Source organism: Neophocaena asiaeorientalis, unplaced genomic scaffold (assembly GCF_003031525.2).
Source record: "Neophocaena asiaeorientalis asiaeorientalis breed wild unplaced genomic scaffold, Neophocaena_asiaeorientalis_V1.1 scaffold171, whole genome shotgun sequence".
Classification (NCBI taxonomy): Eukaryota; Metazoa; Chordata; class Mammalia; order Artiodactyla; family Phocoenidae; genus Neophocaena; species Neophocaena asiaeorientalis.
The window spans coordinates 6,329,269-6,356,985 of NW_020174013.1; the positions used below are offsets into that span (position 1 = coordinate 6,329,269).

Here is a 27,717-nt window from a genome sequence, read left to right on the forward strand (position 1 = left end):
TTTTTTGTAAAAAAAAAAATATTTTAAATTTTTTTTTTTTTTTTTTTTTTTTTTTATATACATACATTTTAAAAAATATTATTTTCCATTATGGTTTATCACAGAATATTGAATATGGTTCCCTGTACTATACAGTAGGACCTTGTTTATCCATTCTATATATAATAGTTTGCATTTGTTAATCCCATTTTGGTGTTTTTAACTTATTATCTCTCCCTTCCACCACCCTATACTTGTAAAGTAATGTATAAACCTGAAGGCCATATTTAACAAGCCTACAGCTAACATCATCCTCATCGGTGAAAAGCAGGTACATGAAAAGGTGTTCAAGGGACTTCCCTGGTGGTCCAGTGTTAAGACTCCTTGCTTCCAGTGCAGGGGGTGTGGGTTTGATCCCTGGTCAGGGAACTAAGGTCCTGTATGCTGTCTGGTGTGGTCAAAACAAACAAACAAGAAAGGTGTTCAACATGACTAATCATCAGGGAAAACCACCATGAGATATTGCCTCATACCTCTTAGGATGGCTATTATTTTTTTAAAAATGAGAGATAATAGACGTTGGTGAGGATGTGGAGAAGCATTGTCATTAATTCTTCTTTAAATGTTTGGTGAAGTCATCTTGTCCTGGGCTTTTCTTTGTTGGAAGGTTTTTGATTACTGATTCAGTCTTCTGTCCACATTTTCTATTTCTTCATGATTCAGTCTGGATAGGTTATATATTTCTAGGAATTTATCCATTTTTTCTAGATTATCCAGTTTGTTGGCATGTAATTGTTCATAGCAGTCTCTTAGGATCCTTTTATATTTCTGCGATATCATTTGTAATGTCTCTTTCACTTCTGATTTTATTTATTTCAGTCTTCTCTCTTTTTTCTTAGTATAGCCAGTGGTTTGTCAATTTTGTTTATCTTTTCAAAAAACCGGCTCTTAGTCTATAGATCTTTTCTGTTGTTTTCCTTGTTTCTACTTCATTTATTTCTGCTGTGATCTTCTTTTTCTGCCAATTGGAATCACTCTCTTTTCAGTCTTTGTTTATCCTTTCCTCCTCTGACTGGATAATGTCTAATGACCTGTCTTTGAGTTCACAGATTTTTCTGCTTGATCAAGTCTGCTGTTGATGATCTGCATTGTATTTTTCATTTAATTCATTGTATTCTTCAGCTTTAGAATTTGTTTGGGTTTTCTAAAATGATTTCTCTCTGTTGAACTTCTTGTTTTGTTTGTATATTGTTTTCCTAATTTCATTGAGTTTTCTATCTGCATTTTCTTGTAGCTCACTCAACTTCGTTAAAACAATTATTCTGAATTCTTTGTCTGGGAAATCCTAGATCTCTATTTCTGTGGTATCAGTTCCTGGAAAATTACTGTGTTCCTTTGCGGGTGTCATGTTTCTTTAATTTTTCATGTTTCTCATAACCTCATGTTAATCTCTGTGCATTTGACTGAGCAGACATTACAGACTGGTCTTAGTGGGGAAAGACCTTCACCTGCAGGTGGGTGCAAGGGTACCAGGCAAGTGGGGTGCATTGGTTCTAGCTCCTGGGCAGGCCCATTGGCATAGTGCGTGTTCAGCTTTATCAGCTGAGGTCAGTGTCAGTAAAGATGGCAGTGGCCAAGGGTGCAGGTGTCTGCTGCAACAGAGAGGGCTGTTGGGGTCTTCAATGGCCAAGGCTGCTGGGGACCTCCTGATCTCTTTCTCCCACAGCATATGTCATCGACGAGGGGATGTCTCTTGGCTCTGGGTCTGGCTTGGAGTGCCCTCACAGTGGCAGTGGTGCCTGAGGTGTGGGCATGCTTGGGTCAGCCCTTGAGCCGGGAGTGGAGTGTGTGTGCTCACAGAGTGACTGAAGCATATGATCTGGTGCCTGTGAAGTGAGTGCATGTCGAGCAGCCAGGGCTCTGGGGTCTGGGGTGTGCACATCTTCTGGAAGGAGTACAGCAGCGTCTCCTTCTCTAGGAGGCCAGCAGCAGCAGTGGCTCTTGAGTACCTCGGCAGCAGGAGCTGCTGGCTTCTTCTGCACAGGAGCCTGCTGGGGTCCACTCCAACAAACATTACAGAGTCCTCTACTGTACAAGCTGTAGGGATTCCTCAGCAGCTGTCTTGGGTGCTGCTGAGGTCCTCATTGACCAGGGCTGCCAGGCTTCTCTGCAGAGCAGGCCACTGGTGACTGCAGTGGTATCCAGTGTGTGGCTTATACTGATAGCCTCCACCCTTCGTTGTTCTTAGCAGTTTCCAGATGTCTCAGCTAAAGTCCATCTCCTCAGTGATCCTCTCTGTGTACTCTCTGTGCAGTTATTCTCCATTTTTTGCTGCACTGTGTTGCTGTAGGTTCTTCTTTGACTCTTGCATCTTCCCGGGGCAATTTTCATTTGTTGATAGCTATCTAATTATCATTTTTTGTGGGGTTACAAAGGCTGGTATGTCCTCCTCTTGCTGGCGTATCTCTTCCTGTCCATTTTGTCTAGTTTGTTGTCATAAAGTTGTTCATAATCTCATTATACTTTTAAGTTCTGTGGGATGGATTTGTAGTGATATCCCCTCAGATATTCCTGATACTGGTAATTTAGCTTTTCTTTTTTCCTCATTAGTCTGGCTAAGGGTTTATCAATTTTATTGACCTTTGCAAAGAACCAGTTTTTAAAAAAATAACATTAATTAATTTTTGGCTGCATTGGGTCTTCGTTGCTACGCGTGGGCTTTCTCTAGTGGTGAGCGGGGGCTTCTCTTGTTGCAGAGCGCAGGCTCTAGGCGCGTGGGCTTCCGTAGTTGTTGCACACATGCTCAGTAGTTGTGGCACACAGGCCTAGTTGCTCCACGGCATGTGGGATCTTCCCGGACCAGGGATCAAACCCGTGTCCCCTGCGTTGGCAAGTGGATTCTTAACCACTGCGCCACCAGGGAAATCCCAAGGACCAGTTTTTGATTTTATTGATTTTTCTGTTTTCTGTTCCATTGATTTCTGCTTGTATATTTATTATTTCTTTCCTTCAGCTTGCTCTGAGCTTCTGTGCTTTTATCTTTTCCTAGTATTTTTTTAAGATTGGAGGTTAGATCATTAATTTGAAACTTTGCTTCTCATGTAACCATTTATTGTTAATACTCTTTTGGCTGACAATGAATTCAGCTTTTGACTGAGAATGACTTCTGCCTTGTCCGAAAAACTTTACTGTCCCCTTTGAAGAGAGATTTCATTTTTATAGAATTCATTAAAAATTTTTTTCCTCTTTGAGTATTCTAAAGATGTCTCTCTATCTGGCTTACGTAGTTTCTGATAAGAAGTTCCTATGTATGTAAATGTTTCTTTTTCTTTGTGCTCAAGATTTTCTCTTTACTTTTGTTTTACTACTACAGTATGAACCTGTAGTAGTAAACCAAAAGCCCTGGCAGGCTTTTCTTTATAATTATTCTACTTGTAGTTCGCTGAGTTTCCTAGAGCTGAGATTTGTTGTTTATGTGTTAGTTTGTATAATTGGTATTGATCTGTCTTCTAGTGCACTAACTCTTTTCTTGGTTATGTCCAGTATACTGATAAACTTGTTAAAGGAAGTCTTCAAATATGATATATTTTCCTAACAGTCATATTTTATTTTTATGCTTTTTATCTCTGTATAAATTTCCCATCTATTCATGTGCATTGTCTGCCTTTTCAACTAGATCCTTTAGTATATTAATATAGTCTCTGGTTGGCCAGGTTTGGATCTCATTGTTGTTCTGGTTACCTTCAGTGTACCACTGTACTGGAAGGCTTAATATTTCATGTACGACCTTTATATCTTTGAGCCTGACAGGGCCCCCAAAGCTTAACTGAATCTCCCCATTTTTGCCGGAGATGCAGAATCCTTTCCTGCCTGGCTAATTCACCTACACCCCACCCAGCCTTGAACCTAATGGGTTTCCCTTCCCTTGCCAGCAGGCAGAATTATTCTCACAAGCCAATCACATCCTCCTGTGGGAGGAGGGCATACCGCACCCTCTTGTTACGCAAAGCCACACTTGCACAGCCCCTACTGGGCTCGCTATTCCCAAGTACAACCCCTGTGTGGCCCTACATGGTGTGTAGTGTCCTCTTCCCCCAGACCGTGAGTATAAGTGACTAATAAACTGCTGTCAGTCTCATCTAGTTTGTCTCCAGTGTCATGTGTCGTATGTCTGAGCACCTTCCACTGTCTTGAGGGGCGGGTCCCTCCCTCGCTGGTGGGATGAATAGGAGGTGAACTGAACATCCACAGACTTCATCATCTTACCTATGCTTAATGTAGGGCCTGAAAAGCAGAAGGGTCTTTTTCTTGTGTTCCTGTCCCATCCTTAGCAGGCCTTGCACTGCAGAGCCTGTCTCCACATTTTGCCCTTCCCCCTGTGGTAGTATGGAGTTGCAAGTCCACGGTGAGGGCGCAGGGAGTTTCTTAGTGTCCTGTTCCTGCCCAGACTTTGGTAGGCTTTGTGTGCCTGAGTCTCAGCGGTAGAGCTCCCACAGCAATTCTGTTCTTCCCCCAGCTCCCTTGTGGCAACCGGTCTCTGCTTTGTGTAGCCTTTTATTAGCAGGACTTTTTGGATGTGAGCAAATTTCCACTTTGCCTGAGACTTGGGGGTGGGATGGTTTCTAGTCCGTCTCCAGTGGCAGACACTTTTGCTTTGTATGAGAGAAGGATCTAAGAGAAGGATCTGGGAAGCGGTTTTCTGGCCTGGTCCCCAGTGGCAGCAGATCACCATTGTGCACACCCACACCACCACCAATGGGCAGGTTTCTTGCCCTGTCCCAATTCTTTCTGCTGAACATCTGATGGAGGAAAGGGGGTGTGTCGATTCCCTCTGTGCACTGCTTTATTTAGCTTCATCTTCTTACCAAGGTTGATAAGTTGTGTGTTCATTTTCATTCCTTGATTTTTCCTTATGGTTTCCTTTTTGATCCTTGGATTATTTAGAAGTAAGTTCCACATATTTGTAGGGTTTTTTCCCCATATATTTTTTGGTTATGAATTCTGGTTTAATTCTGTTGTGTTCAGAAAACATACTTTATTAAATACACACACACACATACACACACACACATACATTTTACATTTTGAAGACTTGATTGATTCTACTGTAGTATATGGTTTGGTTTGGTGAATGCACCATGTGCTCTTGAAAAGAACAGATATTTTGCTGTTAGGTATAATATTCTATAAATGCTACTTGGGTCAAGTTTATTGATAATGCTGTTCAAGTCTTCTGGAGCCTTACTGATTTTCTGCCCACTTGTGTTACTTGTTGAGAGAGCAGTATTAAAAGTCTAGCTTATAATTGTAGATTTTTCTATTTTTCTTTTCAATTGTATTACGTTTTTGCTTTAAATATATTGAACCTCTGTTGGTGGACACATACATATTTAGGATTGTTATATTCTTGTGATGATTTGCCCTTTTTATCTTCACATCATGCTTCTTTATCCATGGGTAATATTCCTTGTGACAAAGTCTAATTTTTCTCCTATTAATATAACCACTCCAGATTTATTGTTTACATGATATATTTTGTTTCCATCATTTTACTTTTATTTATTTCCAAAGTGGGCTTTTTGTAAACAGAATACAGTTGAATGTTTTTTTTTCACCCCCAACCAATCTAACAATCTCTGCCTTTTACTTAGAGTGTTTAGACCACTTGCCTTTAATATAATTATTAATAATATAATTATCAGTTTAAATCCATCATTTTACCCTGAGTTTTCCATTTGTCCCATTGTCCTTTATTCCCCCCCCAACACACTTTATTTTTTAATTTATTTATTTTATTTTTCTGGCTGCGTTGGGTCTTCGTTGCTGCACAGGGGCTACTCTTCGTTGCGGTGCACGGGCTTCTCATTGCGGTGGCTTCTCTTGTTGCGGAGCACGGGCTCTAGGTGCACGGGCTTCAGTAGTTGTGGCACACGGGCTCAGTAGTTGTGGCTTGCAGGCTCTAGAGCACAGGCTCAATAGTTATGGCACACGGGCTTAGTTGCTCCGCGGCATGTGGGATCTTCCTGGACCAGGGCTCAAACTTGTGTCCCCTGCCTTGGCAGGTGGATTCTTAATCACTGCGTCGCCAGGGAAGCCCTTCTTCCCCCTTTCTTTTATTTATTTATTTATTTATTTATTTATTTAATTTGTGGTACGCGGGCCTCTCACTGCTGTGGCCTCTCCCGGTGCGGAGCACAGGCTCCGGACGCGCAGGCTCAGCAGCCATGGCTCACGGGCCCAGCCGCTCCGCGGCATGTGGGATCTTCCCGGACCAGGGCACGAACCCATGTCCCCTGCATCGGCAGGCAGACTCTCAACCACTGTGCCACCAGGGAAGCCCCTCCCCCCCTTTCTTAATTTTTTATGATGCCCATTTCATCTCTCCTGGTGGCTTACTAACTAAACTTTTGTTTAGTGGTTTACAATATATATCTTTAATGTACCACAGTTTACCTTCAATCAAATTCTGCTTAGATCACATAGATTATAAGAACCATGAGACAGTACACGTCTAGTTCTTCCTTCCCATTCTGTGCTTTTGTCATCATACATTTTATTTCTGTACATGTTCTAAGTCCCGCAGTGCATTATTACTGTTTCTTGCTTTAGGCAATCAGTGATCTTTTAAAAAGATTAATCCCCCCCCCATGTTTATTTACTTATTTATTGTTACTTATTTTTTTAAAATTTACCATTTCTGCCCCTCTTCATTTCTTTGTGTACATTCAAATTTCTACCACCACCTATGGATTTCTCAGGTCTCCTCCACTGGCTCAGTTCTTTCTGATGAACACCTGATAGAGATCTCTGGCAAATGTGTTTGGATTCCCCGTGTGTCTAGAGCTTCCACAGATGCTAAGCAGTTGTCCTAACCCACTGTTGACCTTTAATAATCTGGTAATTTTTTTGTTGTTCATCACCTGTTTCTTTTATGCTCTGCCAAAGTAAAAATATTTAGAGTCCTGTCTCTCCTTGGAGTGACTTGGGAATTTAGTTCAGTTGATTGTCTTGTAATCTTAGCTCTCTGATGGACTAAAGAGTTGGTGTGGTTTTATAAATTATCTGTTTCTTTCCTCATCTTTAGAGTGGGGATGACATTCTCTTGTGGATTTCTACGTCCTAAACAGGACCTGAAATATGCAGAGGAACCTGAAAAATTCAAAGGGCAAAATAGCAAAGTCCTTCCCTCTTCATACAGTGGAGTGAGTCCTTTGCCATAGAAACTCCTTTAGCAAAGGGTATTTCCTGGCTGTTGTATCATTTAGACTTCAGTTGCAGATGACGAAATATTGGAGCTGTTTTAAACAGAATGGGATTTAACTTTAGAAATTAGATGCTTAAAATCATTGATAGGGTTGGAGAAGTAGGCTCAAGCTGGACCTCAGAATAGTCCCACAGAAATGGTTCCACAAGTGAGCTTTTAACCTCTGCCCCATATGGAAATTGAGAAGCTGCTGGGTCAACTTCTGGGCCAGGATCACACTACTTTAGCCGTGATCTTGAGATCAGGAAACCTCTAGCAGCGTCATTGGCTCTAGAACAATTTTGTGCCTCCTACTTCTGCTGCAGCAGAATGGATCCCTTGTGCACCATCCACTCTATGCCTGCTTAATTCACTTCTGAATTTGTCTTATACACATACATCTGATTGGCAGAGATAAATCCAAGGGGGTCTTGGAAATAAAACGTTTGGATTTCTAGCCTTTGTAGCATAAGCAAGTGAACTAGAGGGAAGTTGGAAGGGATACTGAGCAAGTCATAATTAGAGATGACAGAATCCATTTGAGTGAGCTATTATGAGGAGACAGAAATTTATTAAAGGCTGTCAGAAGGCTAACAGACGTTAGCCAGGGATCCACGTTTCGATGCTTCACAGACAGGACTTGTGAAGCCAAGAGCAGTATCTAACCCCACAATGGCAGTGCTCTAGCAGGAGCCCCGCTACAACATCTGCTACCTCTACTCAGCAATCTTGCATGATTCTGTTCTACCTTGACTCTGTCAGTAAGTGCCACGTATCTAGGGTCTATTCTTAGAACACTTCACTTTTTACGAATTTTTGTATTAGAGTACTTTTGATTATAAGTGAGAGAAACTCAACCTCTTCTAGTTTAGAATAAAGGATAGATACTTTGGTTATATTAGTCAGGGTTCTTAGTTGGTAAGTACAGATTTCACTATAATTTAAACTGAAAGGCATATAGGATATTAGGTTCTCATAAAATCTCTGGGAAGACTAGAGAACCAGGTTTGGATGCTGCACTTCCAGAAACAGTGGAAAGACCCATGCCCTCTGCTGCTTGGAATCCATGATGTCAAACATGGATGGCAGAAAAGTCAACACCCATGCCCCAGAAGAACGTGTGGTATCCCAGCCATTGTTCTTGCCGAACTATCCAGTCTCCCTGCATGCAGCCTTATTCTGACGTTGCTAACTCCTATATCTAAATGTCATTCACATTTGTCAGCTTGGCTAAACCTGGCCTGTATGTCTGCATCCTTGTTCAAGAGTATCTGGGGAAAATGTATTTAGAGCTTCAAGGAAGGTAAGCTGGAAGTAGGTTGGAAATGAGTGTACAGTTTCTGCCATCACCCACTTCTTTGACTACTTAACATCCACCCTTGCCGTCTCTACATGCTTCCTTTCCAGACATCAACTTTAAAACAATAGTAATTATCCCTGAATCATTAGAAAATATGGTACTATTTCCTTAAATGGGGAGGCTTAAATTTAACGTCACAGCATCCATCTCTGGTTGCTGTTTATTCCTCTTCTGGTTTTAGCCACAACCCTGTCTTTATAGCTTGTAACTTCTGCATTAAATTATAAAGGTAAAAACACCACCACCAACAGACCTTATATAAAAAATAGAAAGGGAATTGGGTGCAGAAGGAAAATAATTACACTGAGCAAGGAAGAAAACACAGATAGCTTCGTCAGTCTTCCGTTCTCCCTTTGTGAAGCTCTTCCTGATGCCTTCATTGTCATTCAGGATAGAACAGCACCCACCCCCACCCCACCCCCCCACACACAATGTTCTCCCCTCCGTATCTTAGATGACCAGAGTTCTTAGTCTGGTGGGGTGACCCAAACCTTCATTCCTGCAGGTTGTGGGCCCTGGGTTACAAAAAGTGTTTTGTGGGAGTAAGTCATTCATAAGTCTGTGTGTGCTATTGCTAGTCAATAGCACAGAAAAGGCAAATCATATCTAGAATAATTGTCCATTCAATAAAAACAGGTAACTACTATTCCAGGATGCTGAGAGTCTAATCTAACTGACATGTTACCAGGAATGGTGCCACGTTGGAGGCCCAGTGTACTCTGTTCCTTGCAGATTAGACACTTGGAGTAATCAGATCAGAATGGGTGAGAGGACATCCCTGTGGTGGCATCCACAGGTGTGTCCGTTTTGTTTACGTGTCCTTTGAGCAGTCATTGGGTGGCTAGGGAAGGAGGCTGGCTTATAGCCATAGGGATCATCTTATACAGCAGACGAGTGAAAAGCCTCCTTTGCAGAGGAGGCTTTGTGAACATGGGGGCTCAGATACCCTCACAGCCAGGCCCACCCTCAGACGTCTGACCCACAAACCTCTTTTATAAGCATCATTGTTACCAGTCCTCTAATCTCATTCCTTTCAAGTCCCTGATCATTGTGACAAGTAAATAACCATTGTCCACGGATGGGTACGGATTAGTACCTCTGGCCATCTCTCTTGCAACTCAAAGTAGAAAACCAGATGTCCACTCTAATGTTCTGCCCTCCAAAAGGATCTGCCTTCTTCACTGGGCGTCACAGTCACTCCTGCCTGGGGCTGAAATGCTGCAGCAGTATAATTCCGGTCGGTGCCCCTACGTCATGTGGAGCCATCTGCCACATTCGGATTTTTTCCTCTTCAGTTGACGTGTTGGAACTCCCATGCAAGCTGAGTGAGGGTTGAGGGAGAAGTGATACTACATCAGGAGTAGACACGCTGAGCTGTGACCTGCACTCCTTGATGAGAGTGTGCTGGTGCCGAGTACAGCTGATTAGGACTCTGTGGCTTAGATAAAATCTGGCTCGTGAGGAAGCTCAGGTTACAGGGTCACTTGGTTTTCTTTTCTCAGGCTTCCAGGTAAATTGCACGCCCAGGCCTACTTCCCAGAAGAAGAATAATTAAGGGGGTAAGAGGTTTTGGCTTGCTTAAAACCCTGGGAGACTATACCTCAGCTGTCCTGTGAAGTGTTGCCGTAGTTGGCTCCTTAACACCATCCCTCAGGCCCTTTCAGCTCCATTAGATTGCTTGTTAAATGAGAGAAAATTATGTTTGCTTTAACTGCAATCCAAATGCCAGCTGTGCCGATCTGTTCCTGTAAGGAGACCACATTTGTTGAAGTTGCCACCCAGTTAAGTTTTAAAATAACGTCCTTTTTCTAAACTCCATTTATTTTTCTCTTCAGACCAAACAGGTGAGTTAAATGTGAAGATGACAGGAATTGCATGGTGGTTGTACTTGTGGGTCATAAACAGACCCCTAGCTGCACTGGGGTCTGGGAAGAACTATTTTAACTCTAAACCCAGTGGTGCATTAGGGCAAGCTGGGAGTCAGAGGGTGCTGAGTCACCTATCAGTAAAATCTGCCACCACAGCTAAAAATGGAATGTTATCAGTCATTTTGTTTGATCTGCCCTGATTTGCATCTTGGAAGACTAACAGATCTCCCTTTACAGAGGGACATATTAAATATATTCTTTCATTGTGGGTCTCATAAGTAAAGGTTCATTTGGCCATTTTGAATAATTATGGAACATAGCAGACAAGCTTCCTATTTTTCTAATATGTACCACACTTGGCTACGTTCTTTTTCAGAGATTGAGGTTTTCATTTTATTTACAACAAAATAGATCAGAATAGAGCAGTTTTGGAAAGGATGAGAAATATTATACCAGAGACCAATGACCCCCAGTTGTAGGTGGCATCTTTGGAAGTTGGAGAACTCAGTCCAGATTCTTTAAAATATCATTTCTAAAAATTGTACTTCCACCCCACCTATAGCCCGAGAAAAACTGAGTAAGTCATGAAATATTTTCAGTCGTAAGGTTTATAATTTTTAACAGAATGGGAGTTGAGAAATGGAATGTGCATCTCTAGCTGAATAGAACTTGTTTGGGGACCCTTTTGCTCAGAATTAATTTCAGTTTTTCAAACATTTCTTCTAGAATGCATCTTCCATGTGGATTATTACCTCCTTATTTTTAAGAAGTGGTTTTAAAGGAAAAGAGTTTCTACGGTAGCTTGTTTTCATTATCATGTTAAATTTTTTTTCAGCTCCCTTGGAAATCATTGACTAGCATCATTGAATATTATTACATGTGGAAAACTACTGACAGATATGTGCAGCAGGTAATTTTTTCATATTGCTACCAATACAATTGCATTAAAATGAACTTTCTATTTATACATTAATATTTCTTAGCAATATGCTTAGTTTTAAATTTGTTTTGTTTGCTTTATCTTTTCTAGACCATTTTAAAGTACATGATTTCATATCTTTAACATATTATTTTAAGATTTTAGTCTCGATATTTTCTTTACTTCAGATTCCATTATGATAAATATTTTGGACAGACAGCAGGGAAAGATACCAATAGAGAGGTATTGTTTTCCTTGTAGGTGCCTGGTGCTTCTTCTCTTTGTGAGTATAGTTGACAGGAATGACTTAAAATGTGTAAAAGATCTTCTGAACCCTCCTAGACATTTTTGTGGTTATACCCCCTAAGTCTTTGACCTTAACTGTAGTAGTTAGTCTTTACTAGTTTGATACTTCGTACATAAGCACACAAATTTTTTCCCCAAAATTATCTCTAAAAGCAGGGAATCACTTATTTTGTAAATTCTCCCCAAATGTCCCAAATTGAGGTAATTCTCTCAGTTACCTGTTTTGAGTAATACTACTTTTGGGGGAAAGGTACATTTTCCTCAAGTGACCTCAGTCAGTATATTATATTCTTCTAGTTAACATGTCAGAACTGGTAAAGGGGCAAGTATATTTAACACAGACATTATTTTTCATAAGTACATGATCACCCAGTGGCAAGTGTTAGATGCTATAAAAATACAATTTAAAGATCACTTTAAAAAGTACCATAGTGAGTTGTTGAGGTTGTGAATAGTGAATAAATACCCATGGCTTTTTGAAAAATTCCCAGCATCACATCATATATAATTCAGAAAGTGTTCATTTCAAACTAGCATCCAAATCCAGGCAAGATGGTTCTTTTAGGACATTAGTCTGCCATCTTCTCACCTGTTGGCTTTCCTAATAAAGTTGTTCCCCCCCACACACCCCCAGATACTTACTTTAGATAGCATGAAGACCATGTGCTCTGGAAAACCTGTTATTCAAAGTGAAAAGAGTCCCTAAAGATAGATGGTGGTGATGATGGCATTAAGGATAGTTCAAAGTATTTGGATAAAAATTATTTCCAAAAATTTGGACTCCTTCTTTAAAAGTTTTAAGTTGTCTCCTTAAATGTTTTTGTTTCCTTCTCATTGAGCAAATGGAGGGTTGTCTTATATTCTGATTTGTCTTCATTTTGAGTATCTACCATACATTATTTTCCTTCCCTATTTGCATTTATTATTGTGTTGATCGCTCTCTGGATGTGATTTTATAATCTTTTCCCCATTCCTTTCCCTGCATTTGGCTCCTAATTGGTTCCTAAAAATCTGACATGAGTTCAGCCAAGCTTTAAAGTTTACTGCATGTCTCCCAACATTTGAGGGTACATGCTTATTTAATTGGACTTAGATTAGTTACTGCCTTCTTCTCTTTCATGGACTTTGGAAACTAATCATCTCTGAATAATTTTCTAAAAGCAAAGGTTATGTATTTTTTTTCCCTCTGAGAAAGGCAAAAAAGAAATAAATAGAAACTGTGAAAAGTAAAAATGGTTACTTATAAGTCCTGTTTATCTGCTCATGGAGGAATAGCAAACAGTTGTTCATTGCTTTATTTTTAAAATTTGTGTCTAAAATGTTTTTAATACTTGTAGTTCTGTACCTCAGAATCTAGTGATTTTTTCTTACAAACCATTGCAGTTTACGTGCATGAAAAAAAAGCTCATCTTAAAAAGGCAATTTTTGAAGTATACTTTAATGTTTTATTTTCTTGTGAATTTTTTAAGGCAGATGAAGTGGTAATAATTATTCGACATCGCGTGTAAAATATTTTATCTATCTTTTGAATTAGAAACGTCTAAAAGCAGCAGAAGCTGAGAGTAAGCTGAAACAAGTGTATATCCCAACTTAGTAAGTAATGGAAATCTATTAAAATATTTGCCATGGTATTAATTCTCTTCAAAACAAAATATGTACATTTTGGTCAGTTTCAGCCAAATTTGAATTTCTTTATGTATCTTATTTTCTTCCACTACAAAGCACTGTTTGCTTTCCATTTTAGTGCCACTTAAATGACCTGTTTTAGAAAGAAAAATGGCTGGTGGGGGAAACCCCAAGTCAGCTAACAAAAGGACCAGAGGAAACATGCCATCAAAGCTTCAGGGAGGATTTCCCTGGTGGTCCAGTGGTTAACACTCCACGCTTCCACTGCACAGGGGTGCATGTTCGATCCCTAGTCGGGAATTAAGATCCCACATGCTACACAGCGTGGCCAAAAAAAAAAAAAAAAATTAAATTAATAAAAAGCTTCAGGGAAAGTGTTAGAAAACTAACCTATGAAAATATTATTTGAAGCAAATGTGTTTCAGAAAGCTAGCAACTTTTGAAACTTCTGTATTGTTTAATGTATTTTGTTTGGGTAATGTGTGTTGCCCTCTTGAGGTATGTCGTTTATTTGGTTGAGAATTTTACATTGTTTGCTTGGGGAAAGGGTTAGGGGATGTAATTAGAACCAAACTTTGTAAATTATTGGATAAATAATGAATACGTTTCAGTTGTTTCAGATGCCTAGCATTCTATCATTATTGTCCTTTTGGTTTAGAAATCATTGTCATATCAAAATGAATGCCAATTTTCTTTTCATTTGCTACATTTTAAATGAATTATCTTTTTTTGAGGTCATGAGTTTGACAGTTCATTTGTTCAGGAAAATTTATTGAGCACCACGTATATAGTGCTATCCTACGTTCTTTGGGGATTAAAATGAAATTTACTACAGCGTTCTGTGTACCGATTCAAGCTTTTTCACTCTTTGAGCTCAGTACAGTTGTTTTATACCTCGCCTTTTGTTTACTGAATTTTGATATATTTTTATATACAGGAGGCCTCATAGACACTGAATTGTTATATTTCTTATTAATCTTTTATCTCAAGATAGATAACATGTAATTTACAGGGTCCATAATTTTTATTCAGAGCTGTAATGTCCTTCCTGCAGAGTGGTTTCTAATATTTTAGAAAATTATATGTTTTATTTGACTAATCTATAAAAGAACAACTCCCTAAAGAAAACACTGCTGTGATTCATGTGTCTTAGATTTTCAAAAACAAGCATACCAGCTTTCTTATACTTTGCAGTGCTGTCACATCAAAGGAAAAGTACATTAAGCCAGTTTTCAGCAAATAACCCAGATAATTGTTGCTATTCTGTTTTGCATTGACTTTGGAGTCTTGATCTAAGCCTTGATCTAAGTCAAAGACTAAGTCAAAGACCAGTATGTGGGCCAAATCTGACCTGCCACCGGTTTCTGTAAATAAAATGTTATGGAATACAGCCATGTTCATTCATTTATGCATTGTCTCTGTCTGCTTTTGTGCTACAATGGCAGCGCTCAATGGTTGCGACAGAAATTATAATACCCACAAAGCTTAAAACGTTTACTCTGCCAATCCCTGATCCAAGTGAATGACTTTTGAAGATCAAGACAGTTTCTGATCATACTTTTAAAAAATGTTATATAAATCATGTCTATAAATAGAATATATGAATTCTATTTATTATGAATTTATTATTCATAATAAATTCTGTTATGAATCTGTACTGTTGAGTTGGATAAGAATCTGAGTTCTTTGAAGAATTTCCCAATTAACTCTGAAATATTATTTTAAAACAAATAATAGATTAAGTTCTTTGGGGGAGGGGATGCCATGCTACATGGCTTGTGGGATCTTAGTTCCCTGACCAGGGGTCAAATCCAGGTCCATTGCAGTGAAAGCACAAAGTCCTAACCACTGGACCACCAGCAGAATCCCCAAGAATTATTTTATACTGTCATTCTTTTGAGACTGGCAGTCTCCTATATATATGCAAAGCACTCTGTTCACTACTAGAGGTAGATCAGTTAAGAAGACACGTTGTCTTCTGGAGCCTACATTCTATCGTGGGGGAGACAGATGCCAAACAGCTAGTCACCCAGTGTGTTGAGTACTCTGATGATGAAGAAGAGATGGTGTGACAGTTTGTTCTGGGGACCACACTCAGTTGATGCTGTCAGGAAAGATTCCTTGTGGGGGTGAGTTTGAGTGAACTGTAGAGGAGGGATCATTCAGGTGATGGAGGCTTTCCAGGCCAATGGGATTGTGAGATGGGAAGGGGCAGAACAGAGTTACGGAGGTGAGAGAAAGGCAGTGTGGCTGGTATGAAGAGAGTGGTGAGCCGTGGGAGGCCAATACGGTAGGCAAGGGCCAGGAGTTAGCCATCTGATAAACAGTGGAATTGGATTGTAAACGAGTAAGTGTCATGATTAAATTTCTACGTACTTTAAGATTACTGGCTACATTTTGGAAAATGGTATGGGGAAACAGGGGAGTGGATGTAAGAACACCAATTATGAAAGTTCTTGGAGAAGAAAGATGATAGTAGCTTGACCTAGAGCTGTGGCCTGGAAATGGTATGCTACTTAGAGGTGATTGACTTGTATGGAGAGATAGAGGGGAGATGTCAAGCTGAGTCCCAGGTTTCTGGCTAGCTCAGTTAACTAGGTGGATTGCTGTGCTGTTCACCATGATGAGAAACTGCGGCAGAGAACCAGGTTGGGTCATTTTGAGTTTGTTTTCTCCAAAAAGAGGTGTTGAATATGCTGTCAGATATATTGGTCTTAAACTCAGGAGAAAGTTCTGGGCTAGAGGTCCATATTTGAGCTTCATCAGCATACAATATTGTGCTTGAAACGATGGATGAGATTTCTTAGAGTAATAAGAAAAAAGAGCCTTGGACCAAACTTGAGGAAATCTGTTCAATATATCAGATAGAATATGATAGCTGAAAAAGGATAGCCAGGTGAGTGCATTATCACACAACCTGAGAGAGGAGTGTCTTTCAAGGAGGGAAAGAGGTTAACGGTGTCAAATGCTAATGAAAAATAGCCAGGGAATTTAGCAACGTGGAGGTTGATGGTAATCTTTAATAGAGTGCTAAGGGCGGCAGACAGTGAAGATTAGCAGCTCTCAGGAAAACTGGCTGGAAAAGGCAGTCGAGAGAGCTCTTGGCATTGAGGGGTGAGTTTGGATAGAGTAATGGGGGAGTTTTTTAAATATGGAGAAATGGAGAAATCTGTTTCCATGGTAATGAGGAGGGTCCGGGAAAGAGAATCAAGTGTACAAAGTTCTCAAGAGGGCAGGAGGGCTGCAATCTGGAGCATAGATGAGGGGAGGAAAGGTTTGGGCATTAGATAAAGGGAGGGCAGTTTCATATAATGCAGCTTTAATAACTTTAAGAAAAGATGTTTGTCTTTATTCAAATGGTCACATTGACATTAACCATTTGTCCCCTGAGAAGGAACCTGTAGGTACTTGGTTTTGCAAAGCATGTTTTAATTGGTTCACCTGTCTATATTCTATCTTTGCACACTCATTTTCCTTTTGTGATTATTAGAATGAAGGTCAGTGGTTTATTCCGTCAAATAACATTCTAGATTCAGTTGAACAACTAAAGTTGTGTTTACTCTCATTCTTTTCTCAGGCCGCTCAACTGTAAATTTGTATTAGGTCTCTTAACACATATATTTTGCCCTGTGTAAAATGTCAGAAATGTTCCTATTTGGAGAAAGCCTTCTGACATTATCAGCCATTTGACTTCAAGGGGCTACCACTTCTTTCTATGTATAGTAGATTTTAAAAATCAGAAATATTTTTACATACCCATGGAAATCTTAGTCATTCTGAATCACCACTTTTAACTTTGTACTTTTCCAACTGAAAACTGTAAGAGGAGAAATACGTTCTGTCTGGTTTAAAATGTGTCTTTGAAACCAATTTGTCTTCAAAATACATTGCTGGAACAGATTTGAAGTGTAAATAATAGCCCTGTTTATAGAATAGGGCCCTCAGTGCACACAGAGGTTAAATGATTTCTTCTGGGGTGGTGATGGGGCGTCAGCTAAGAATTATAGTAACAGTGCCAGAAAGAAATCTTACTTTTTTAAAAAATTTATTTTTATCATTTTTGGCTGTGTTGGGTCTTTGTTGCTACACGCGGGCTTTCTCTAGTTGCGGCGAGTGGGAGCTAATCTTCGTTGTGGTGCACGGGCTTCTCATTGCGTTGGCTTCTCTTGTTGCGAAGCACGGGCTCTAGGCGTGCGGGCTTCAGTCGTTGTGGCACGCGGGCTCAATAGTTGTGGCTCGCGAGCTCTAGAGCACAGGCTCGGTAGGTGTGGCTCACGGGCTTAGCTGCTCCGCGGCATGTGGAATCTTCCCGGACCAGGGATCAAACCCGTGTCCCCTGCATTGGCAGGTGGATTCTTAACCACTGCACCACCAGGGAAGTCCAGAAAGAAATCTTAATTTGTCATCAGGCCAAGTTTACATATTAGGCTTTCACTGGTAAATGTAAGTGTGGGAATGAGAAACAGCAAAAAGGAAACTCACAAGCCTACTCTGTGCTGAAACTCCAGGTGTCTTAATAGCTGTGAACTCTCATTACTTCACAAGCCACAGGAAGATAGAGTATGGTCTGCATTTAGTCATTCAGCATTCATTACTAACAAATAATTTGCTAATTTACTTTGCTTATTTTTTGCCCAGCAAATAGACATGAAAGCTCCTCTGGAATGCAAGCTCCTTGATGTTGGCACATCTTTTTACTGGGCACTGAATAAATACATGTTAAATGAATTATGAGTGTATTGAGGACATACCATGTACACCTGTACAGTATTCTTAGGCATGGCTGATAAGCAGGGGAGTTAGGCTACCCCAGATGGGAAAAAGTGAGCCATGTTTGCTCAGTAAATACCAAGACAATCTGAGTTACATGTTTGTGAGGAATTACGGCCTCTGGAAATCTGATAGATATAACTTTTTCCTCTTAAAAAGAAATGCCTCAAATACATTTATTGGTTTTTCTAATTTCAAGTGCTACTTACTCTTCGTCATAAATATTCAAACATGATAGAAATCACCGGTGGTCACAATCTCCTGAAATGCTAACTTTTACCTCTTGAGATATGCCTTGCTGATATCCACAGTGTCTGTTGGGCATGTGGCTTTTGTGTAGTTCCCTTGAGAGCCGATGCGTGGAGTCAGCAGCTGTCACACCAGCAGCAGGAATGGGACAGTGGTTTTCTCTAAACACAGCACACGACCCGTGGCTCAATTATTTAATCCAAAAATTATATTCTGAGGAGAATTTATGATAGGTGATAAAGTTTAATAAGTTGTATCTTTCAAATTTATCAGAGGGTGTCCTAAGGAAATTGTGTTTGGGCGGAGAACAGATACGGTGTATTTATTTTGTGAGTGTCAGGCTTAAGAGATTGTTTTTTTGTTTTGTTTTTGGTTTTTTTTGCGGTACGCGGGCCTCTCACTGCTGTGGCCTCTCCCGTTGCGGAGCACAGGCTCCAGACGCGCAGGCTCAGCGGCCATGGCTCACGGGCCCAGCCGCTCCGCGGCATGTGGGATCTTCCCGAAACCCGGGCACGAACCCGTGTCCCCTGCATCGGCAGGCGGACTCTCAAACACTGCGCCACCAGGGAAGCCCAAGAGATTGGTTTTTACATGACGTTGGTTTGTAAAGATAAGTGGTTTGGGTTCATTTTAACACCTTATTTTTACCAGTTTATTTCTTCTTCACCAAACATTGAAATGTTTATTTATGTGTAGTTAAGGTAAATCAGTAATGAAATGTAGAGCCTTTTACCTTGTTATGCAAGTCATTTTTATCACTTCACTTTATATTTCATTGAAAGCAGCAAACCAAATCCCAACCAAATATCCACCAGTAATGGCAAACCTGGTGCTGTGAATGGAGCCGTGGGATCCGCATTCCAGCCGCAGAACCCTCTCCTAGGGCGAGCCTGTGAGAGCTGCTATGGTAAGTTTTCTCCAGTAGGGCTTCCCCAGCTCCTCTGATGCCTGTTGTGGGTGAAGGGCAGGGAATTGTGCTGGCACTGCCGGGCAGGAGGTGCGAGAGGTCAGCACTGCGCAGAGGGCAGAATAATGTAGCCTCAGGGTGGACAGGTGCCCATCCTTACCTTCCACCTGGACACTGAGTTTAGGTATTGGGTGTCCTTTGATTTGCTTCTGTGGTGTCCTGGGTTTGTTGAGCAGTGTGTGCTAAGCTGTGTGCTAAGCTCAGTAGTTGTGGCGCATGGGGCTTAGTTGCTCTGCGGCATGTGGGATCTTCCCGGACCAGGGCTCGAATCCGTGTCCCCTGCACTGGCAGGTGGATTCTTAACCACTGTGCTGCCAGGGAAGCCTGAAAATTAGATTCTTTTGGTCAAAATTTTACATGGATTGCATAACTGTTTTTGAGTTGGCAATTAGATTTTGAACTTCATTTATATTTAAATGAAAAGAAGAAGAATCCTGCAGACAAGTGTTAGTGGCTTAATGTGTCTTATTTTTGCCTTACAAACCCCTTTCATGTTATATGTAGTCTCACATATCCCTTTAAATAATTATTTCACCATTTTTATGTGTGCATGACAAATAAGCAATTTTAATTTTAGGTCCATGTATTAAATCTATTATAAAATGTATCTTACTATAATATACATATAAGTTTTATCTTTATAGAAAGATAGAATTTGGTGTTTTCTATTTGTCACTTTCATTGAATTTGAGTTAATTATATAAAGAGAAAGGCATTTGTTGACATACTAAAATGACATGTCATGATTAATTTGGGTGAAAATAAATATTTAAATATGAGTGAAATTTTATGTTCCGAATCCAAAATAGGCCCATGCCTAATGTTTAGGATTCTTAAAATTTGTGTTTTAAAAAAAATCAACTTATTTTACTATTTGTTTTTAAATTACAAGAGGAAAGGTTTTTAGGCTGCTATTTGCAAGGAGTCCTCCCAAAATAATACATGATGGGTTCACAGCATCATTTTCAACAAACTAAGAGAGAGTTTGACTGTAATGAACACTGTATCTTCTCTCTTTGACATTGGTTGATGAAGTGTTAGTTGACACCCTGATGTGCTGTTTGAACGTTTTGACCTGATAAAGGTAACTTAGAGATCAAGGGAAGGATATTCCTAGGCAAACTTACAGAGTCATAATTTTATGTACCTTATTAACTTAGTGTTCATCATCAGTGTTTTCTTTCTTAAACTTCAGATCCATTGTGGGAATACTTTAAATGTTATATGGCAGTATTTTAAACTTCAGAGCAAAACAGCACAGGTGTGTAGTGTTTAGCTCAGGAATGAATCAGTCGAGCTCTCAGGTCTTAAGCATGCCGTGATCTTGGCTACGCATGCTCAGTTGACAGGGACTTACAGTCTGGAAAAGGATTCTGTTTTTAAAGAGAGAAAGAGTAAAATAATTATTTTATCTATTGATTAAAATAGAGGAATGGAAAACAGATACCTGTTTCTGTCAGACTTCTACCTTTATCTGAGGGGTCCCTCTAAGCACTTTAAACCCGGAGGTAGTTTCTGAACCACAGGTTTGAAAACCTGGATTTAGTTTAATAATACCTTTCTGATAACTTATTTCCAGAAATTTACACAATATTTAACAAAATGTTTTTAGTGAACCAACAAAAACTCCTTCAGCAGCACAATGTATAGTATAGGGCACTTCACCTAATGGCCCCTCTTAGTAAGGGCCACAGGCACTTGATAACTATAGAAATAAATGGTTTAATGAATTCTCACTTGAAAAATACATACATGTATTAGACTTTCCTGTTTGTCGGGTAAACTGGAAGAAGAAAAATAACATTGTAAACTAAAGATGGCTTTGGAATATTTTTGAAATATTTGACCATATGTGTATTGATATTACAAGTTATGTCACATTCTTTGTTTTTTCTTATTTTTCCTCCGTCTTTAGCTACACAGTCTCATCAGTGGTATTCTTGGGGCCCACCTAATATGCAGTGTAGGTTATGTGCAACCTGTTGGCTCTATTGGAAAAAATATGGAGGCCTAAAAATGCCCACCCAGTCGGAAGAGGAGAAGTTACCTCCCAGCCCAGCTACAGAGGTACACAAGCAATAGTCTTTTTAGTGTTGAGAAATGTAGTGTTTTTCAGCGCCTGGATCATTCCTTGGAAACAGAAGTACAGTATAGGATAAGTTAAAAACAAACAAAGCTATTATAGCTAAATGTAGTACTGAAACGTTGAGGGTGGGTATGGAGATAGGGGCAGGGACAAATCCAATTTTTTCAGGTATTCAAAGTATCGGTCTTGAGAGATTACTCAGAAGAAGAACAATGTGTGTGGGAGGTGTTAGCATGAGTAGAGAGCTTACAAATTAACTACTGGTTTTAATGGCTTTTTGGGAAACAGTTTGCAACCTTTCGGTACTGTTGAAAATGTGTTTTATTGCATAAAGTAGTAAATACAAACTGAGCATTCTTTCTGTCCCTGGGCTATCGTAGGAGGGACAAGAAGGCATGGGCTCAATCTTGAGGTGAACAACACTTAAAATATGATTTTGGTAAAATTCTCATAGATGGCAGATATCAGGCACCTGTGTCTACCAGAGGGAGGTTGTTCTTTTTGAGAGCTAGCAAGATTTAAGGACCCCCTTCGATATTTTTTTTTTTAAATAGTCTCTCCTCTGGCAATTTTTTACTGTTGTGAATGTGATTTTGGATTGTTAAGGTCAATTTAGGAGAAAAAATATATAGGATCACAGACACCCATACTTCCACCCAGTTTCCTTCTCTACTCCCCACCTCCTACTCCAAAGTACATACTTTTATAAATTCTCTCCCCCGTAATAAGTTATAGATTCTTCAGTGAAAGACTTAAAAACTGTGCTTTTCTTTGAACAGGATGCAAGGAGTTTTTTTTTTTTTAATGCTTCCCTAAAAATATATTCTTTTTTTTTTTGTTTTACATCTTTATTGGAGTATAATTGCTTTACAATCATGTGTTAGTTTCTGCTTTATAACAAAGTGAATCAGTTATACATATGTTCCCATATCTCTTCCCTCTTGCGTCTCCCTCCCTCCCACCCTCCCTGTCCCACCCCTCTAGGTGGTCACAAAGCACCGAGCTGATCTCCCTGTGCTATGCGGCTGCTTCCCACTAGCTATCTACCTTACGTTTGGTAGTGTATATACGTCCATGCCTCTCTCTCGCTTTGTCACAGCTTACCCTTCCCCCTCCCCGTATCCTCAAGTCCATTCTCTAGTAAGTCTGTGTCTCTATTCTTGCCTGACCCCTAGGTTCTTCATGACATTTTTTTCCCTTAAATTCCATATATATGTGTTAGCATACGGTATTTGTCTTTCTCTTTCTGACTTACTTCTCTCTGTATGACAGACTCTAGGTCTATCCACCTCATCACAAATAGCTCAATTTCGTTTCTTTTTATGGCTGAGTAATATTCCATTGTATATATGTGCCGCATCTTCTTTATCCATTCATCCGATGATGGACACTTAGGTTGTTTCCGTCTCCGGGAGGAATATTATATTTTGACAAGTTCCGTTCTTTACATGTTTGTTGGTGTCTGATTTTATAGGACCCTCGAGTTCGAAGTCACATGTCTCGCCAGGCCATGCAGGGGATGCCGGTCCGAAACACTGGGAGCCCAAAGTCTGCAGTGAAGACCCGTCAAGCTTTCTTCCTTCACACTACATATTTCACAAAATTTGCTCGTCAGGTCTGCAAAAATACCCTCCGGCTGCGGCAGGCAGCAAGACGGCCGTTTGTTCCTATTAATTATGCTGCCATTAGGGCAGAATGTAAGATGCTTTTAAATTCTTAACCTTATGTGTTGTGCTTCTGACCATTTCCTCTCTTTCCCTCTCTCTCTCTTTTTGTTTTTGTTTTTGTTTGCAATAAACATAAGTTCTTGTGTACAGCCTTTTATTTGGTTTATTTTTTTTTAACATTGTTTTGTCTGCTGCCATTTGTATAATGCCAACCTGAAAACATTGAAACTTCTGCAGTCTTTATGAGAAAGCAGTGCTCAGCAAAAGATTGGTGGGAGGTGATCCTATCCAGTGGGGTTTTGTGATGGAATTACCTGAAAGCCCTTATCGAAGAGGGATTTTTACCTATAAGGTAGAATAAAATTTGCCAATTTACACTAATGAGAAATTGTATGTCTTTGTAAACTTCTCAATTTCCCACAAACCTTTTACAATTATCATACAATGTTCTGGAAATTCACAGTGTTTCATAACAAATTAGAAGATTTAGCAAATTATAAATGAATTTTAAAGTTTTTTGGGTGAATTTTCTGAAAAACACATTTAATTTTTACAAGCTAGTGTCTGAATTTGTGGTTGAGCATTCTTTCTATTTGTCCAGTTTGGTTTCCATTTCATAATCATATACCATATACATTGCTACATAACATTTACATGACTTTATTACTCATTATCAACACATTCAGTCTTGCTTATGTTCTTTTGTTGTTGTTAGAACAAAGGTCATATGTACCGATGAATTGCAGGTTGTTCTGTTATTACCATGTACCCCTAAATGTGTCCATAATTTGTGTGTGAACTCTGATTCTAAGTCTTGCTACTTTTAGTTACATTCCTGTTTAGCATGTTAGAGCCATGAAACTTTTTTTCCCTATGGGATGAGAAAACTTGCTGTCTGGCTTAACAGGTAGGAAATCTTAAAGACATTCAGTAGATAACTCTATCTGTGAGATAAGAAATTTCTTATTATGAGATGTTCCATTTTGATTTAAAGAGGGTATCTGTAAAAGGAGTGATGATTGAAAAGTGTTTTTTGTTCCTAAAGATAATTTTCAACAGAACAGTTGAAAGGCTTTAAAACTTACAGGTAAAAGCTTTATAAGAAGAAGAAAAGTGCTTTGTAAAGTGAGTAGAAATTGGAAGTAATCTCTGCGTCCCATGGAGGGGAAACTTAGCTGCATGAAACTCATGTATATGTGAGAACTTAGGCATGTATATTGAGGTTTTGTGCTAGCATTTCTGAGTTCATGGATTTATGTTATCACTTTCTTACCATTTTAAGGAACTAGAAAATATTTATATCCATGAATATACGGCTTAGCTGATTTAAAACATATACGTTTATATATAATTTATTAAATATAAAAAACACATGAGAAAGAAAGTGAATGAAATTCTTCCATTAAAATTGGCCAGGCTCCAGGATCATCTTTGTTGCTATGAGTGGAAAAGAAACTATCACCAACTAAATTGGCTTCTGAGGAAGCTTCTGTTTCTCATTAAGCTTCTGTTAATTTCTCAGTTAATTTGCACATTGTCTTTATTTTGATGATTCTTCAATGAAGTATGTTTTTGTGTCACCTTATTTTAATTTTTCTCAGTTAAAAGGCCATGCTACTATAAAAGGGTCGAGATTAAATTACCTGTATTTTATTTCTACAAACATATCTATAATAATAATGGTAATAAAAGAACAGACTCCTTTGTTGTGATGAGAGTCAAGGAGCATATTTTATTTTGTATTTAGCTTCATTGGTCAAGTTACACATAGAATCAGATTCTCAGAATAATTTTACCTCGAAATTTAAAACTATAAAGTTTCAGCAGCCACCTACTCAGTCCCAGTCCCCCCACCCAGCAAGCAGCTAATGAACTCTTTTCCTAGCATCTGATTGCTTCTTGCATTATCTTCTCCCTTCTTATATTTGTACCTTGTCACAACCTCTTTAGCAGATTCCTTGATCTTGGCTTGTTAGCAAGATTAGGTGTTAATAACCCGATGTCTGTATGCAGCCATGTTTATGGTCCAGGGGGAGGTTAAAGCTGTATTTGTTTTTTTTTGTTTTTTTTTGGTAAGCTTTCCTTGGTTTCTCAAAGGCAGTGGTGACCCTGTCCCTCCCCCAAAAAGTTAACAATCTCCGTGATGGTGAATGACTTTCAGATCAGGTGAAAGTTTGTAATTCTAAAGATATTGATGGATCAAGAGCTCCAATTAATGCGTTTAGAATAATTCTTTATAATATTGGAAAAGGAAACTAGTTTTGCCTGTGAACTTGAGAATCTTCCTCTTATAAGAAGTATAGAAGTTGACCCCTTCCATGGCTCCTGGCCTTGGCAGCAACACCACAGCCAGTATCACAGCCAGAGTTGATGGGGTATCAGACTACAGAAGAGGGAAGAAGTGGGGAGCTGAGGAGATAAATTCTCAGTTACATGGGGGAGAGCATAGTCATAACTTTCAGATCTCGACTTACAAGTTAATCCTTGTTTAGAGGAAGTTTTTTTTTTTTTTTAATTTGTTACAGCAGTGCTCTCTGTCCTTTATTTTCACTAAGAAACCGGTGTTAAGGAATACAGTATAGTGAGCAGGGGAATCTTTGTTTGCATATCCATAAAGCATCGCAGGAAAATGTAAGAAGTAATATCTTTGGGAAGGGAAACTGGGAGGCTGAGGGAAAAGGGTGGGAAGGAGACGTACCACTATTCATCCTTCTAAACTTTTCGATTTTGAGTCATAGGAATATATTTCCTATTAAAAAGTCATGGGAATATATTTCCTATTAAAAATTTTTTTAAAACTTGAAATAACTATACACTATGACCAACATGTGTTTTATAGATATCGATGTAAAAAATGACTGTTAAACCAAATCCCAAATACCTATTTATTTGAACGATATACCTTTGTATGTAAATATGTAAGTCCATGCTAAAAATTGCTAACATCAGTACAGTACCTGAGCCAGTTCTACCGTGTAGGTAGCGCTTAATAAAAATGGATTGCTAGACCAAAACCCAAAACGTTGCATAAAGAAAAGTACGATGTCCTTGACAAGATTTGCAGACCATCTGCATGGTTGTAACAGCATCAAGTTTCAGACAGCCTGCCCCTGCTTCCCCTTGACACCCCTCCCCTCATTAAAAAAAGCCATAATATAATGATGATGGTTTTCCTCCTTTGTTACTATCGTGAGACTTTACCACTGAGTTACTGGATGACTGATTTGTCAAAGATCTGTAAAATCACCCAACACCCGAGGAGCACAGGGCTTCTATTTGAGACTCAAGATCCAGCGACTAAAGTTAAGTAGAAGTAGTATATTAGCAGCATTTCAGAGATGAAGCAAAAGTCCCCAGAGAAGTGGATCCAAATGACTTACCTGCCTCCCTCTGTGGCTTGCATGGATAATTAAGTATTTTCTGGGTTGATAACACACGAGACTTGAATGACAGCACCATTCCCCAGTATGAATGTTTTCAAGGGATACATGGAGCCCTTTTTTTCTGTTTGAAGATGCTAAATCAACTTCAGAAGTATTATGCCAAGGGCCCATATTCAGGAGAAGAAACTTGTTATATATTTTATGGGATTTCTAGAGGTTTCCCAGTGAAAGTTACTGTCAATAATTGTATAAAGTTTTGTGAAATTTTAAGTTCTAACATTAGGAGAACAGTTTTGGCTTGTTTATTTTGGTAGTTTATTATTTTAATAAAAATTTGTCTTTGGATACTTAAAATTTTTTTGAAGTACGAAAGTAGTTACAAATCTTAACGCCATTCCCATTCCTACCTCTTTTAGAGGTAACCATTGTCATCAGTGTCTGAAGTATCCAGAGACATCCTGTGTATCTCTAAGAAACTAAGTAGGTGTATTTTTTGTTTTTGTACAGACGTTAATGTCTACATTGTTCTGCACCTTGCCTTTTTTACTTAACGTATCTTGGAGGCCATACCAGTACATTGAGAACCACATCCTCTTTTTTGTGTGTGGGGGGGTGATTTTCTTTCTTTTTTCTTTAAAGTGTACTTATTTATTTTTGGCCACGTGGCATGCAGGATCTTAGTTCCCCAAACAGGGATTGAACCTGTGCTCCCTGCATTGGAAGTGCAGTCTTAACGACTGGACTGCCAGGGAAGTCCCCCCTCCTTTTTTTTTTTTTTCCCCCGGTACGCGGGCCTCTGACTGTTGTGGCCTCTTCCGTTGCGGAGCGCAGGCTCAGCAGCCATGGCTCACGGGCCCAGCTGCTCCACGGCATGTGGGATCCTCCGGGACCAGGGCACGAACCCGAGTCCCCTGCATCGGCAGGCAGACTCTCAACCACTGCGCCACCAGGGAAGCCCCCCACCACCTTTTTTTATCAGCTGCATAATAGTCTGTTTTGTACTTGAGCCAGTACTTCTCTTATTTAAAAAAAAATTAGGTTGTTTCCAATCCCTTTCTATTACAAGTGGTGTTGCAACAAATATACAGATATCATTTAACACTGATGTATGGGGCTTCCCTGGTGGCGCAGTGGTTGAGAGTCCGCCTGCTGACGCAGGGGACGCGGGTTCGGGCCCCGGTCCGGGAAGATATCACATGCCGCGGAGCGGCTAGGCCCGTGAGCCGTGGCTGCTGAGCCTGCGTGTCCGGAGCCTGTGCTCTGCAACAGGAGAGGCCACGACAGTGAGAGGCCC

At 39.7% G+C, this 27,717-nt stretch overlaps 1 protein-coding gene across 4 annotated transcripts in view; it reads left to right on the top strand.

Moving 5' to 3' along the window:
• MTA3 (metastasis associated 1 family member 3) overlaps positions 1 to 27,717 on the top strand; it is a 196,583-nt gene that overhangs the window by 148,093 nt on the left and 20,773 nt on the right. For 3 of the 4 annotated variants that reach the window (XR_003004294.1, XM_024753600.1, XM_024753599.1), the window contains exons 10-14: positions 11,286 to 11,360; positions 13,210 to 13,268; positions 19,103 to 19,227; positions 21,203 to 21,354; positions 22,848 to 23,070. Coding sequence is in view for 3 of the 4 variants with exons in the window: in XM_024753600.1 (XP_024609368.1) it covers positions 11,286 to 11,360; positions 13,210 to 13,268; positions 19,103 to 19,227; positions 21,203 to 21,354; positions 22,848 to 23,070 (634 nt within the window). In the remaining variant the exon portion in view is untranslated. The remainder of the gene's footprint in view (positions 1 to 11,285; positions 11,361 to 13,209; positions 13,269 to 19,102; positions 19,228 to 21,202; positions 21,355 to 22,847; positions 23,071 to 27,717) is intronic. The other variant, XM_024753601.1, reaches the window with a different exon arrangement.